Below are 16670 nucleotides of genomic sequence, written 5' to 3'. Positions count from 1 at the left end.
TCGAACACTATATTAATATTATAACAGTGTTTCCATCATGAAATTTGCCTTTACGCTCTCGCGTTTCGATCGATCGCGAAAGTACGAAGCGTACGCTTGAAATTACCGCTCGGCGAAACTTGTTACATTAGCAATGTCCGTGCATGATCGATTATCAACAGCTAATCCATTCTGGGGTACATTTCGCGTTGCATGCAAATAGTTCGTTCTCACGGTATGGATGGATACGTATCTGTTCGTCGAAACGTTAATCCATTAAGTGGTTCGTTTCTTCATCAGAAACGTATCCCAATGTATGTGTAATTAAAGATGCGCAAGAATGAGTACGCATATTTCGCGCGGATTAAACGTTACTGAGTTAAACTCTAGAATGATGAGAAAGGAGGGAAAAAATTTTTTTCCCGTGAAGAAAGAATAAAATTGCGACTTAATACCACAATGGTCGACACGCTATTTATTGTTTTGAATTTTTAACGTGACTCGGCTTTTACTTACTGTACCACATGCACTTCGGATAAAATATTTGATTCGATCAAATTACGCTGTAACGTTTATTACACTAGCTGCACTAATCAAATTGTCGTTTAATCTCTTCGCGTGAATATAGTTGGTTTGTTACGGAGAGTTCTAATTTCTAATTTAACACCACCCGAGGGGGTCAGAAGCAATGACTTGTTCTCTGTCTTTGTCAAATCAGCTTAAATCAGTACGCTACTCTATTATTCTATAATTCGCTCAAAAGACAAATAAATTTTCAAATCTTTTTTCCACTACTGATTATAAATCTAGTTTAATTGCGCGTTTAATAGCAAAGACTTGAAACTGTACTAGAGCATAAGTATTGTCATTATAAGACAGATACGGTTAATCGTTAATAAAATACATTTCTGGCTGACAGAAGACAAATACGATAAAAACATGAGTGTTTGTTAATAAGTATTTTCCGTTATGCAATATATCACTTCTCGTTATATTTTAGATCTGGCTATTGGTGTAGGAAAGTAACATTCGCGAACAGCTTACATTTTGCAATTATTAATAACGAGGAAACTTTTCAGGTGATTGCTCATCCTCGGGTGGAAAATCAGTTTAATTGTGCGAGATAATTATCGTTAAACGTTGCAAAGATATATTTTGTTGTCATCGTTTCATTCAACCATTTTACAAAGCCTATAATCCAATATATTAAATGCGGTTAATAAAAGAATAAATTCAATCTACAGCCTTTATCGCATCGTGCGTACATTTAATTAAAAATTGAAAAGAAAAATATATATTTATTTGTCATTAACAAGTTAAAAAAACATGTCATTACTAAACAAAAGTAATCGGCTTAATTCATGTTCAAAGAGTAGTATATACAGACAATTAATAAATTACTTGATGTCCCGATCAATAGATATCAAGGTGTGCACCGCTCTACCATTTTATTTAAATGTTGTAATATGTTCCCATTATCGCGTGCAATCAAAAAGAGAATATTGCGATGGGTCAGCTAAAAATACCAACTGTTTGCTTGCATAAATGAGTTTAAGAGGCGAGCAAAGCAAAGGCGAGCTCAAATTAGGAACTATCACTGTCAGCTCTCTCGCGGCTATCGTCGGAAAAGCTTGTAGCTGGAATGGGGCTCTTGACCGTAGAATGGTAGCTATGTCGGGTGGTCCCTCTGGGTTTAAATTAGAAAACAATTTCATTAGCAGCCCAGGAGCCAGCGCGAGGTCCTTTTGTTCGCGTCGGAGTATAACCCGACGGTTTTATTCAACATGCGAGAATGCGCCACGAGAGTGGTAACGCGGAGAACGGACGGAAGAAAGGAAGAAGGAAAGATGATGCGAGGGTAAGACTTGAATGTGAGAGAGTTTGGTCGTTGGATTGAGAGGGATAGAACTAACGGTTCCATCAACTGATTGCACACCTCACAACTTAGTGACGCGGAATAGACGACGTCTGTAGCATTCGTTATATTTTTCATCATTAACAAAATCAATAAAAACTTCTTCGTTCACAATTTTGTTTTCATTATTCGTCATATTTCCATCTTTATTATATTTTTAAAATAAATTTGTATTATTAATAAAATTAACAAAAACTAAATAATCAACTTTAATTATGACAAATAAAAAGATTTCCAAAAGTTCGTAATTTTTTCCATTTTTGTGTTATATCTAATCTTCTAAAAAATTATTACAGTATCTATACTTTTTCTTTGTAATATTAAAACTAATATTAATATGAATAGAATTATAATCGAGACGCGCGTTAGATTTAATGGCATGGCTGAATATTCTAATAAGGAAAATTACGTCTGAAAAACTTTTCAAATCTTAACTGTTAGCATTACTATCCTTGGGAACGGCGCAAACCGAGCAAGAGTAAAATGCTTGATGAATCAACGAATTATGCCGCAATTCACGAACGCTTCGCTGTGCTTTCCTCCGTAACATAAAGACTTTAATGACATTTTAGATTTTAATTGAAGCCGCGCCGAGCTCATTGCCCAAACAAAGAAGCGAATGATCTGGACGGTCCGACGCCGCCTGGGATCTGCTTACAAAGCAATCTTTTCATCTGAGTCGAGATCTACGGCGAATGCTACCTAATCTAATCTCCGTTACGACGCCAAGTCGAAATCGAACTTGGCAGAACCCCTGGTCTTCCCTCTGTCTGAGGGATTCTCGTGGAAATCGGGCAACCAATCTTTATCTTGATTATGCACCGCGAAAGCCAATCTCCAATCGAAAGTGATTGCCAAGTAAGATCATAAAGAATCAGAATCTATCGAGCAGTATTTCAATCTGCGAAACGGGCCGATACTTTGAATTTACAATGAAAATCAACACCGACAATTATTATGTATCGCTATCTCTTTGAATTCGTTACAATGCATATCACTGCCATTTGTGAGTATCACGTTCTGACGGAGTCGACAACGAAATTATCATTTGTAATTTTTAGAATTTTCCTTAAAGTCTTTACCTTAAAAATATGCAAACTTTTCGATTTCATTGAAGCCATTCATCGAGTTTCTTCTTTTCATTGGCATTAGAATCGGTGGAAGATTAAGATCACGAACGCCATTACTTTTCCCCGGTTTTCGATGGTTTTTCGAGATCATCTAATAAAACCGTCAGGGATGTCGGAACAAATGGGTCAACAGTTAGCGAAACGACCCGCGCAACGAGCGCCGCGCGTGATATACGCGTCGCCGACGTCTGTAAAACTCAATAAATTGTTTTTGGTTTATGACGTTATAAATGGCACTATGTTTACGAGAGAGGTGAATTTATGTCGCAGGTAATAGAATTAATGGTAAAATTAGACAGCTTATCGATGAGCCAGCGAGCGCGACGATGCGCGTACTGTGACAACAGAATGCTTCTAGGGCATTCAGCGCGACATATGCATATCCTGTATTTGTACGTCATGACGTACGTTAATTAAAATGATTGCGCGAACATCTGGTAGGGTACTTAACTTCAAATATCGATTGAGGTCGCGCCGCTACGCATGAGGTGTTGATCGGGCCGCGTGCATGTGTCGAACAACCGTGACGCTACTTTGATTCGAAATAGATATTTCGTCACGATTGAATTTTCACGTTTCGTGCATTAATTATAATCGCTATGGCCACAAAAGAGAAGCAAAAAACGATTATTTTTAGATCCTCGGTGTTCAATTATTCACTTAACAAATCTTGAAAACGAGTACAATTTTTCAATGTACATATTTTAAGAAAATAAAAATAAAAATATAACAATTACATTCTAATTAATCACGTTAAAATGTATCCGTACAAGCACAGATGGAAAAAGGAACAAATCGATACGAAGACGATAATGCGATTTGCTGCGGTCTAGAAATTTCCGCGGTTATTGTTCCCGCGGCAGATCGATGCTCACAGAAAAAAAATGGTAATGGAAAGTTCTTCCTGACGCCGGATACAACTTTTTGCGGAAACGCTGCGTTCACGCAGTGTATCGAGGTACGATTAATCGAATAAAAAATTTACATTGCCGCCCGGAACATTCGTTGGGGACTCATAATTTTACAAATATTATTCGGGCGAACGTTAACGAGTCAATTTGTTATGTCACTTCGCAGACAAGAAGTCACAATGAGGGCCGACTCGAAGAATAATATTTTAACACCCGATTGAACGCTGCGAGATAGCGCGACGGAATATTCTAGTAGAATAAACGCAATGTGCAGCGATGCGGGAAAGTGTGAAACCGTGTGCTTCCCCACTGCATCGGTATCGACGGAGATTGGAACGAAATTTAGGAATACTTGCGGTCGTGCGAATGAAAGTGGTCTCAGCGGAAACAGACAGCCGCGCCGAGGGCGGAAGTAGCTGGACCATCGATATTTAAGTGTCAACCGTTGTAACATCGGCCATCAGTTCGATCGAAACCGAGCGCGATCGGGATGGTGCGAGGCACGATGCTATTTCTTCCATTCATTGCAATATGTTCGCTCACGTTGCACACGACGACGTGTCACGCCCGGGACCTGACCATTGCGGAATCGCGCGTCAGCCGGCGCGATGTAGAAGGAAAGGACCATCATGTAGATCATTTAGAGCCCACCGTGGAGTCGTCACAGATTGCAGACGAAATCGATCTCGAGACGGCAGCGACCAAACACAAGGGCCATCATCACGAGTCTGGCGGTGGTCACAAACATGAATCTCATCATCATGAAGAGCACGGTGGAAAGGGCGAAAAGGGACATAAGAGCCATCATCATCATGACAAAGGCAACAGCGGTAAGCACGATAAGGAGCACCACTCCGGTCATCACGAGGAACACGGAGGCAAGAAGAAGGGTCATCATGACGAGCACGAAAAATACGGCGAGCATCACGAGGGCGAGAAGGGTCACAAAGGTGGAAAATTCGGTGAAAAGAAAGGCCATAAGAAAGGTCACAAAACGAAAGGATATCACAATAAATTCCATAAAGACGAATATCATAAAGAACATAAGTTTTACGATGATTATCATAAGGGTGGACATCACGAGAAGCATGGTGATTTCCACGGTCACCATGAGAAGAAGGAAGGCCATCACAAGAAGGGCGGCCATCATCATTCCGGTTACCACGAAGATCACCACGGCAAGAAGGGCCACCATGACAAAGGTCATCATGATGAGGAACATAAAGGTCATCACGGCAAGCACGGTCACGAGGAGCATCATTCTCATCACGATGCGTACGGCAAGAAAGGCGATCATCATTCGGGAAAGAAGTACGGCTATAAGAAAGGACATTAAAGTTGTATGTTTAAATATTATGTATCAAAAAGCGATTATTCGTTCTACAGTTACGATTTATGTATGTACCTGCTTCAGACAAAGTCACGCGACGATGTCGCGTGATTGTTGTATTTTGTACCATTCTTTATATAGAGTAAACATGTGAATAACTAACACACGCAAAGAAATTGTATGGTTACGCCTCGTTGATTTTTCTTTCCCCTTTCAAGTCTTAATGGGACAAATAAGTTTCTCCCCCCAGCTCATATTTGTCCCAGCAGCTACATTACAGTCAAGACGGCAACGTGATATTACGCCTTATCGATTCCTTGCGATTTATTGCCGCCGTTTTTCTTGGCGGCCTTTTATCACTTCCCATCGGCAAACTAAAGTAATTTTGCCATTTCTTCTCGCCTTGTGCCTTCGCTTATTGACAAAGATAACGATTGCACGCGAACGCATTCGTCATTGTTCTCAAATCATGTGAATGAAATTTTTACTTTTATTTTATTATAAAAAGTTACTATAAAAAACCAAGAAATTGGATGTTATCGTGTGTTGATGTCACGCATCATTATTATCAATTCGGCTAAAAAATTGAATTTGACTGAACATTTGTTTTGTAAACAGTACGTAGCCTGTGTCGATAAAACTTTTTCTGAGATATAAAACGACAGTTTCATTGGTCCAAGCGGGCGCGAATTGATTTACCGTACAATGAAAGTATTTTCCAGTGCTGTGTCTCTATTGTCGAGCAAGAGTAATATATTAGCAATTTTGCAGTATGAATTTTAATGTCACATATAGCACAGATCATTAATGCACCAATAATTGAGGTTAATCGATTGGCCAGCTGATTGAATTGATTACCGGTTATTAATGTGCCGGGGAAACGCACGTTGCGAGTTGACACCGTTAAATTTTGTAGGCAAATACTACATGCGCTTACACGCACTGTTATCACTTGTAATAGTATGCAATATAATATTATGTTACCTAAATCTATCGTGTATATAATTTATAAACCTTCGTAAATAATAAAAAATAAGTCTTTAATAAACACGCGTAATTAATATTTTTATTTAAAAAATGTCGTTAAAAAATAAATTTAAAAACTGATTAAATTAAAATAAAGTTAAATAAAATTTTCTAATTTATTTTTCTTTCTTCTATTTGATAATCCACGTAGAGTACGTATCGTTAGTAAATAAAATACTTATTGCTGTCGATACAGTGTATAGTTTTGATGAACCTACGTAATAGAGCTGGTTGAAGAATTTTATCTTTTCGACCAACCTTGATTTAAATTTCTTTATATATTCTTCGTGAATTCCATAAATCGACGAAAAACTCGTCTCTGATCTATTACACAACCCCAACGAGGTGTTGACTAATGCTACGGCTAAAGAAACAATACCGTCAATAATGCACTCTGGATTTGAAGCATCGATGCGACCCTGAAACTCTCGATAGCGCTAAATACAGTGTGTCATTTACACGACGGAAGGATAAACGTGTCCTTCTATCATGCGTATATAAGGCGATAACGCTGACGAACGGATACAACAGTGTTGGACAATTTGGCTACGAGACGCAATAACGATTATTATCCGGTGTGGTGTTTACGACGGAGGACGGAGAGCGATTTGGTTAGCATGATTGCGAGTTTAGTGATGGCCGTGCTGTTCGCCGATGTACGCGGCAATGGGGCGTCATCGGCGAGGACAGCACATATGACGGTCTCTAAGATGAGAATAGCCGATCTCGAGACCTCCGCAAGCGGATACGTGTACAATCAGCAAGGTGGTCTTCCGGCCTCGTACATGCGGTATACCAATCACGGAAGCGGACGTTACTATCATGCACCGGCGCCAGTGCATTACATCGTCGGTAGTCCTGCACCTGTTGCGCCCGCCATTTCTGAAACTGCGTCGTCGCACGAACCCGTTCTGCTCGCGTATGCGACTGCGAAGCACGAAATTGCACCGTACGTAACGCGCCAGCCTTACCCGCGCGATGGATTCATTAATTATAGCGGGGCCCAATTAGCGAAATACGCGCAACCGCTTGAGCCGCCCAAACTAACTGCACGTGCGCCATATTATGCACCTAATGCATTTAGATCGCGCGAAACGAATAAGAATATTGATAAAAGGAGCGACAATGTGGAGAATGAGAACGATTATGATAGCGATGAGGATGACAACGACGATAAAAAAGAGGAAAAAGATCACGTGCTTGAGAATCGCGACAAAGCAGTTGATTTTATAGTAACCCATCCCATTCACGGCCTCGACAACTCTCGTCGTTCAGATATCGACGTTTCGTTTGAACATGGTGAAAAGTATTCGGCCGCGCAGAATTCCGCTCATGGAGAAAAGGGCGACAAAGGGTACAACAAACGAGTAGAATTTGACGTGGGTGAACGCGGACAGCATGATAAAAGCAGGCAGCAAGGTGGATTTTTGTTTGTTTTTTTTCAACAGACATTCATTGATTTTCTCAATGGGCATTTAAACCTGTATGTTTTTCATAAATGTATTTACTTCGAGTGAGACGTTATTTTTTGCTAAATTTTTCAGAACATTATGATACCAAAATTGGCCACAATAAAGGGCACAGCAAAGTAGCCGGAAATTATGGGATCTATGATGAAATTGAGAGTGGTGAGAAGGGTAGCAACCACGGGCAGACATCGTACCACAAAAAAGGACAAAAAACTAGTGGCTTTCATAAAGTCTACCACAAGGACGAATATAAAAACCATACCGATTTCTATGACGAGAACCACACAAAAGGTTATTTCGACAAGTACTTCGTTGCTGACGAGCACCATAACGCTACTAAGGGTGATTACGAGAAAGGTGGGCACCATGAATCCGGATTTAATAACAAAAATAGTGGGAGGACAGAGTTTTATGACAAAGGGCATGTACAAAATCGTGATCAGAGCTATAATAAGAAAAAAGGTGAAAATATTTTTTATCTATCAATTTAATGGTTGAAAACTTGCGGAATGAGATGCACTATGGAACGATTTACCGTTTTTCATTCGTAACCATTCAATTTATTTCCGGCTTCAATCAAAGCATGTATTTTATTATTACTCGTTAACACTCAATAGTAATGTCCGGTCGTATATATTGCATCCCTGCATTTAATCCCTCCAAATATATTAGTCATATAAATTTCCGCTCGTTGAATTGAAGCTATTGGAAATCAGCGTGTTAACGTTTTGCAAAAAAAAAAAGAATAAAAACAAGTTATTTAGGCTCTATACAAATGTAGTTTGCTAAACAACGATTTCAATCATATTACGTAATGATCCGAGCGATTGTCGTGAGTTGAAATCCGCATTACAATTTAAACAGGTTAAGGAGACATTGCTTTCGCAACGAATTAAAGAGCCAAGAAAGAACTCTATCTACTCTCATATCGATTATTCTGCGATCGATATATAATCCGAGCGGAGCGACTAGCTTAATCATAACTACCGATCGCAGCGACGAAGTCAAATAGCTATCATTAATACTGGATTAAACGAAAATAAACACAGCACGATGAACAGACTGGCGGCGATCTGCCTGCTGGTAGCATGTGTCGCTTCTTATTACGTGACTACCGCACGCGAGATCAGCAGGGCGCATTACGACGATCTGCAGGTAGCTGCTACTCACCATGGTCATCATGAGAGCGGTCATGGAGAAGAACATCATTCCGATCACCATCACGAGCATGGCGGGAAAGGTGACAAAGGCTACAAATCGGACCATCATCATGAAAAAGGAGAAAAGGGACATCACGATAAAGAAGGCCACTCTGGACATTATCACGAGGACGAAGGCCATAAGAAACATCATCATCACGACGATGGCTACTATGGCGAACATCACAAGGGCGAAAAGGGAGAAAAGGGACACAAATTCCATGAGAAAGGACATTATGGCAAAGGCCACAGCACGAAAGGCCATCATGACGTTCACAAACTCGACGAGTTTAAAAAAGATAAAGAATTCTACGACGAACATCACGATCATGGTCACCATGAAGAACACGGTGGTCATCATCATGAACACGGTCATAAGAAAGGTGGTCATTTTAAGAAGGGGCATCATGACCACCATCATCACGAGGATCATTATGGCAAGAAGGGTCATCATGAGAAAGGACATCATCATCATGATCATAAGGGTCACAAAAGCCACGGTGGACACGACGAGCATCATCATCATCATCATCACCACGGCAAAAAAGACGGCCACGAAGACCATAAGCACTGGGGATTCAAAAAGGGACACTAATATCAATATACAGAAAATAATAATTTCGCTACTATTACTCAATGAATACCGTTAATTAACTATCAAGCTTAGTTGTTGTACGTGTCGACAAACAAAATAAATCTTTTTCAATAGATAAATTACATGTCGTTTATATATCTTATATTATGTCAATTTACTGTATAATATTGCATTTATAAAAAAGTCATCATTTTTCTTGCGTTAGCATATATTTTTTTGTAAATGTGCAATAGTTTGCATTAATCAAACTCTTATGATACTATAGACGTATACCGACGTAAAATGAAATTTGAATTATTTCTGTGACCGTAACGTATGTCGCGAAATCGGTAACTGTCGTAATAATTCAGTGGAGTTTAATGTTTTGTGCTACATCAGTCACGCTTTTGCGGTGTAGCAGCTGTCACAAGAAAATATGGCTGCTCGTTACATGCTATTTTCATAAAACAATAGTATCGGGCAGTTACCACATTCAGTGGTGCAATTGACACGGTTTTATATTTGTTTCCGCAAGCGTTACTTGGGAATTACTCCTTTTTAATATCGATGATCTAAGTTAAACTGAATCATCCCTGATATTCTTCTATTATAACTCGATTATGAAAAGAGAATATATAAAAATTAGTATTATAATAGTAATCACATTACATATCATTAAGTAATTACAATTTCTCAATATTATAGTATCCAAATTATTTATAATTATTTTTATAATATAATAATTTATAATTCACCGAGGAGTCAACCACTGTGGCAATCATTGTACATTTCTTTAGAAATATATTGCGACAGTATAATAATAATTGCAATAAAACAGACAATGCTAGCAATATTCAAAATACATTAGCAATACATAGCAATACATGGCATTATATGGTAATATTTGGCAATAGACGAGGCAATACACAAGGTAATAGACGGCAGTACGTAAGGCAATGTAGCATTGGTAGAGCGGTATGGCAATCTCATGACAATTTACTTCCGAGTTCGATTCAAAGAGAGAAATTCAAGATAATTTTAAAAATTTTCATCCGAGATTTCACCTGAAGTTATATGTGATGTTAATAATTTGGCCAATACTATTCAAAATGCGGAAATTTATATTTCACCAAATGTAGATCCTGCAGAACTACAGGAGTGTCTCACAAACAGTTCGACAAATTCACTGTGTCAAATACAAAATAAGATCAACAACGATGAAACCTTAAGTTTATTAGTGGAAAATAGAAATAAATTCTTAAGTATAAATTCATTTTAGATTGTTTAAAAAATACGGCAGTAAAGAATATCAAATGCAAGAAACATGGAAACAAATTTACTAAACCTTTAAAACTTTTCCATTTATATATTTTCATGATTGCTGGTCGTATACTTTATGAATTTTTAAAGGCTAATCTACAGAATATATTCCATCAATTACAATTAATAGATGCTTAGATAAAGAAAGTAATATTCAACGAAATTGTTCCATTAAAAGAATTAAAGTTATTCTTAATAAAACAAAATTATTCTTTGAATGTATTTATTTCAGAAGATCAAACTGCAATAATTAAGAATGTAGCATATGATTCTAAAAATAATAAAATGATTGGCTTTGTATCTTCATGTAGAGAAAGTGGATTTCCTAAAAATAATTTTTATGTAAATTCTGTAAAAGATATTAAAAATGCTTGTTCAAACTATGTCGTTGGCTGCAATGCGTATGTGTACATGACTCAACCGCGTATTGAAAATGCAGCAGCATTTTATTTAATAATCTTTGCAAGTGACAATAAATTTAATCATAATGACGTCTTAGCTAAATGGACGTTCTTAAAAAATTAACTTGAAAAACTCAATATACAAATAATTAAATTTTCAAGTGACGGTGCTTGAGCATACAAGATGCTTAAAAGCTATAAAAATATGGTCTAAAATTCCTTTGTCGTTTAAAAATCTATATTATCCATACTTTCAGGTAAATAATTCTTTTCTGTTTATTTCTATTCTAAATAAAGTTGCTAATTTAATGTCAACCAAATCAGAATAAATCAATAATTTTTTATCAGTCGCAGAGATCAACAGTATATTTTTTCATTATTCTTTAAAAATATTATACTAAACTAACAACTTTTATTTTAAAAATGCTGTAAAACTATGTAAATCTTTAAATATTTTAGATAGAATTTGACATAAAAAACCAGTGTGTATTCAAGATACAGTTCATATTAAAACGGAAATGAAAACAAGATTTTTAAAGCCAAACATATTTTGAACAATGGGCTCAAAAATTGTCTCTCCAAAACATATAAAAAAAATTAATAAAACAGTTTTCTAAAGATAAACATTTTTTACGTAACAGTAATCTTCAACGTATGTTTAATTTAGTTTAATTAATATCTAAAATAATATATAATTTATCTAAAATCCTCATTTTCTTTCAGCAAAAGATGAATTTTGATGTAGTTGAAAAATTATGTGCACCTCGGGTTACGAAATTATTATCTAGTATTCCAGATAGTCAAAGCACTAAACATTGCTTATTTTAATTAAACACATACTGAATTCTTTTTTACATAAAAAATTAAAAATTGAAGGGCGCATATATCACATATGGCACACATTTTTTTTAAGATTGTAGAAAAGATGATTACAAAAAAATAACTACAACATTGATAAAAATTTTATAACTTCTAATGCTTATACATGCATCGAATTAAATGCATGGTTTTTATTAATATTAATTAAAAAATTACGAAAAAGAGAAACTGATCAGTTTACGCACTTTACACCTTGGCTATGTAGCAATCAACCATGCGAAAAATTTTTAGACAAATGAGATCCATGACATCTACTTTCTCAACAATAGTTAATTTTAATTTATTGAGTACTTTATTACATATTTATGAAAAATCATAAAGTCTTAAATGTGTACGTGTGTGTATTATAATTGTTTTAATATTCTTTGACATAAAATTTTGTCTATGAGTTTTGACAATTTTAAATTATTAATTATACATGTAACACACGATGTAATTACATACATTTAATTTCCCATATCTCTCTCTCTCTCTCTTTCTCTCCCCCTCTCCTTCTTTCTTTTCTTCTTTATTTAATATCAAATCTATTACATCTATTAAGCAATTCAAGTTTAACGACAGTTCTACATAACTAACAGCGCATTCAAGCAATAATACATAGTATGAACAAATGTTTTACGAAATACGAGTACTGCATTGTGTTCGGACAAGAGCGAAGGAACGAAAGCGATTACGTACAAAGCATTGGTGGAACCGCAGGTATATAAGCTTTGCTTTAAAGATTGTTGGGCAGTCAATTGCACTTGTTGGTTCTACAGAGTTCCAACATGACTAAATACGTAGGTCCATGCTTGTTTCTGGGACTGGCTGTGATATGCACGGTCATTGCCATATCTTCAGCGCGAGATGTTCGAAGTATAAAAGGAGATTTAGAAGTGGCCGGTACTCATCACCATCACCATGGCCATCATCACGAACATGGCGGAGGTCATGAACATCATTCCCATCACCATGGAGAACACGGTGAAGAAGGCCATAAAGGTCATAAGGGCCATCATCATCATGAACATGGCGAACATGGTCATCATGGTAAGGAACATCATGAGGGACATCATCATGAGCATGGTGGCCATAAGAAGGGTCATCACGACGAGCATGACGAACACGGTCATCATCATGAACATGAACATGGTCATAAAGAGTCAAAATTCGGTCATGGAAAGGGTCACAAGAAGGGCGAGAAGACTCATGGTTATCATCATAAATCCCATAAAGATGAATTCCACAAGGAACACAAGTTCTACGATGATCATCATAAAGGTGGACACCATGAAAAGCATGGTGATCATCATGAGCATCATCACGGCAAGGAAGGTCATCATAAGAAGGGCGGACATCACCATTCTGGTCACCATGAACATCACCACGGTAAGAAGGGTCATCATGATAAAGGACATTACGATGAAGATCACCATGGTCATCACGGAAAACATGGCCATGAAGAACATCATCATCACCACGAAGATCATGGAAAAAAACATGAACATCACGGCGGCAAAAAGCATGGTTATTCAAGCGGTCATCATGGTCATCACGGTCATCATCATCATTAACGATATAAAACTTGCCAATTTAGTGCGACACAAACAGAATAAATTGTTGCACCATTTGTTCATTGTTCTTTCGTTAATTATTTTCAGGATGTCGATTAATAATGGATTTGTTTCGTTATTGAGAAATTAAAACGTCTATACCAAATATAATTGAATACATTATTTCTCCTAATAATTTTCCTAATAACTATACCCAATAAAAGTTTTTAAATATTTCTTAAATATATTTAATATAAATATATTACAATTTCATAGCAAAACACAGCACTACATGTTATCAAATAAATGTACTTTTTATAAATGCATGTCATAAATGTAAATTTTATAATTATTTTGACTATTTATATTTGTTGCCAATAATATTTAAATAATACATATTTATTATTAATACAATATACTGTTATTGACGTTTTCACATTTAAAAATTAAATTATTTAATCGTATTAAAGAGTTAGAATTCTCTCTCTCTCTCTCTCTCTCTCTCTCTCTCTCTCTCTCTCTCTCTCTCTCTCTCTTTCTCTCTTTCAAGTTTATTGACCATACATTTTTTTGTAAACATGTGTTAAGATAAAGATAAATGTATAAATTGATAAAATATTAATGCTTATAAACTGCTCTTGTTAACGCTTATAAAATGCTCTGAAACATATTTTATTAATGCACTAATAATTTCTTGTTTTAACTATCCTTTATAATATGTTGCAGCAGATAGTTAAATATCTATTTTAATATCAAATTTTAATGCAAATATTTTATCTAAATGAATATTTTTAAAGAATTAATGGAATATTAATAATATAACATCGAGTTTTTTATATTTAAAATTAAAACCTATAAAGTTGTTTTAAAAACTTTTTTAAATAATTTATAGGGATATATAAAATCGTATGTAATAATCGATATTCTATTGATTACAGGGGATGTCAACAAGCAATGTATAAATCTGTATTAAATTATAAGAATAAAAATTCTCTCAAAATATGTTTTAATAGCAACATTTATTTTAATCTTTTGTATTTGGTTTTTAATTTATAAAATAAAAGACAATATTGATACAACGTAACTTTCTATCGTAGGTTCAGTGAACTATTGGAAATCAATAAAGGAAGTTTAATCAGTATCACGTAATTCCATTTATATAACTTTAAACAAGTAGTAGATTACAAAATACAACAGACTGTATACAATCCACCGCAACGGAAGAAATGAAAAGAAACTCTCCCTACTATCTTTTATTTATATAAATATATACTTCTTACAGAATTTGATGGCTCATTGCACCAGAGTAGCAATATAAATAACACCTCACAAATCGCTACATCATACAGCTCGTACCCATAGAAAGCACTTAGATCTATTAATGTGATAAACTAATAAATTGAGTATTACAATACAATTATTAGTTATCATGTTCCCTTTACGTGTATTACCATTGATAACAATTCTTGTGACAATTTATATTGCCACTAATTCCGTGACCACCGCACGTGAAATTACCAGGAATCATTACGACGATCTGCAGGTAGCCGCTACTCACCATGGTCATCATCATGAGAGCGGCCATGGAGAAGAACATCATTCCGGTCACCATCATGAACATGGCGATCATGGTCATAAAGGTTATAAAGGCCATCATCACCACGGGAAAGGTGACAAAGGACATCATCACAAGGAGCATCATCACGGACATCACGATGAGCACGGAGGACACAAGAAGCACCATCATCACGATGATGGTCATCATCATGAGCATCATCATGGCGAAAAAGGGGAAAAAGGTCATAAGTTTCACGAAAAGGGACATTATGGCAAAGGCCATAGCACTCATGGCCATCACGAGGTGAAAAAAAAAGATGAGTATAAGAAAGACAAGGAATTCTTTGACGAACATCACGATCATGGTCACCATGAAGAACATGGTGGCCATCATCACGAACACGGGCACAAAAAAGGTGGCCACTTTAAGAAAGGACATCATGACCATCATCATCACGAAGGTCATCACGGAAAGAAAGGCCACCATGAGAAAGGCCACCATCATCACGATCACAAGGGACATAAGGGTGAACATGATGATCATCACCATCATCATCACCATCATCATCATGGCAAAAAGGGCGGCCACGAAGATCATAAGCACTGGGAATTCAAAAAGGGACATTAAAATTTTGTTGCTACTCAGATACCACCAGCTGCTTTTAAATAGAATTCTGTTACTTGCTTTGGTTTCTATTACTCGTGTTCTTCCTCATATGCAATTATCCAATAATATATATACTCTATATCTGTCTTAATTGTTAATTATGCATACATTGTTGAAATAAAGTAACATAGTTAACATGTTCTTTTTTTATATTGTACACAATTTGCGTGGTAGAATATCTAAATAGTTATAGAGTTCTACCACAGCTGAGCAAATAATTACAAAGAAAACTATTGTATAAGACTGAAGAAATTCTTTTCTGTCACTTTTATTTTTTTATGATTAAAACTTCCTATGTGCAATAATTATCAGGTTGCTAGAAACGTACACTTTCTTAATTAAATAGACATAAATACGTTATTGATCCAAATTACAAGTACCGTAAATTATCAGCGTGCCTGGGATCTTCGCTTTTAATAAAAATTCCTATGCTCCAGCTATTTATCAAATTCCAATATTAATAAACAGCATTAAATCTGCCATTGGTTATAACGCGTTATCGGTTGGCGGTAAATGAAGTGTATTCCAGCGGTATTACGTTTATTTATTAATATTTAGTTTAACAAACTCTTCTGAAGCTGTTTTATAACTCATCTGGAGAACATTTATTTAAAAAATAGAATTTAAAAAAAATATCGCAATCATCATTATTGTACGCATAACAATCATGTACAGGACGTACAGGAGAACATTCAGTAATTTTCAATTAATATTCAGCATTTATTAGCGCATGCATTTTCAATCTGCTTTGCAAAATAACAATACTGGACTACGATCATTT

The 16670-nt window shown here is 36.0% G+C and overlaps 3 protein-coding genes across 3 annotated transcripts; all 3 read left to right on the top strand.

The window, feature by feature from the left end:
• The first annotated feature begins 2160 nt into the window (after positions 1-2160).
• Positions 2161-5414, top strand: LOC105835915 (histidine-rich glycoprotein-like). The gene has a single exon (XM_028191624.2). The coding sequence runs from the start codon at positions 4426-4428 to the stop codon at positions 5269-5271; it is 846 nt and encodes a 281-aa protein (XP_028047425.2). The 5' UTR covers positions 2161-4425; the 3' UTR covers positions 5272-5414.
• A 3367-nt stretch (positions 5415-8781) lies between these two features.
• LOC105835913 (histidine-rich glycoprotein) lies at positions 8782-11838 on the top strand. The gene has a single exon (XM_028191694.1). The coding sequence runs from the start codon at positions 8814-8816 to the stop codon at positions 9552-9554; it is 741 nt and encodes a 246-aa protein (XP_028047495.1). The 5' UTR covers positions 8782-8813; the 3' UTR covers positions 9555-11838.
• Positions 11839-12638: 800 nt separating this feature from the next.
• On the top strand, positions 12639-16658 carry LOC105835912 (histidine-rich glycoprotein-like). Its single transcript, XM_012679572.3, has 2 exons — positions 12639-13651; positions 15213-16658. The coding sequence occupies exons 1-2, from the start codon at positions 12901-12903 to the stop codon at positions 15848-15850; spliced, it is 1389 nt and encodes a 462-aa protein (XP_012535026.2). The 5' UTR covers positions 12639-12900; the 3' UTR covers positions 15851-16658.
• Positions 16659-16670: the final 12 nt, after the last annotated feature.

Source organism: Monomorium pharaonis, chromosome 1 (genome assembly GCF_013373865.1).
Source record: "Monomorium pharaonis isolate MP-MQ-018 chromosome 1, ASM1337386v2, whole genome shotgun sequence".
In the NCBI taxonomy this organism is placed as follows: Eukaryota; Metazoa; Arthropoda; class Insecta; order Hymenoptera; family Formicidae; genus Monomorium; species Monomorium pharaonis.
The sequence above is the reverse complement of the archived record's forward strand: the minus strand, read 5'-3'. Positions and strand labels throughout refer to the sequence as shown.

Excerpts from the sequence above, each read along its gene's own strand:
- LOC105835912 (XM_012679572.3), top strand. The coding sequence starts at position 12,901 with ATGACTAAATACGTAGGTCCATGCTTGTTTCTGGGACTGGCTGTGATA. Across the intron at positions 13,652-15,212 it reads AAAGCATGGTTATTCAAGCG|CCGCTACTCACCATGGTCAT; the intron begins GTCATCATGGTC and ends ATCTGCAGGTAG.
- LOC105835913 (XM_028191694.1), top strand. The coding sequence starts at position 8,814 with ATGAACAGACTGGCGGCGATCTGCCTGCTGGTAGCATGTGTCGCTTCT.
- LOC105835915 (XM_028191624.2), top strand. The coding sequence starts at position 4,426 with ATGGTGCGAGGCACGATGCTATTTCTTCCATTCATTGCAATATGTTCG.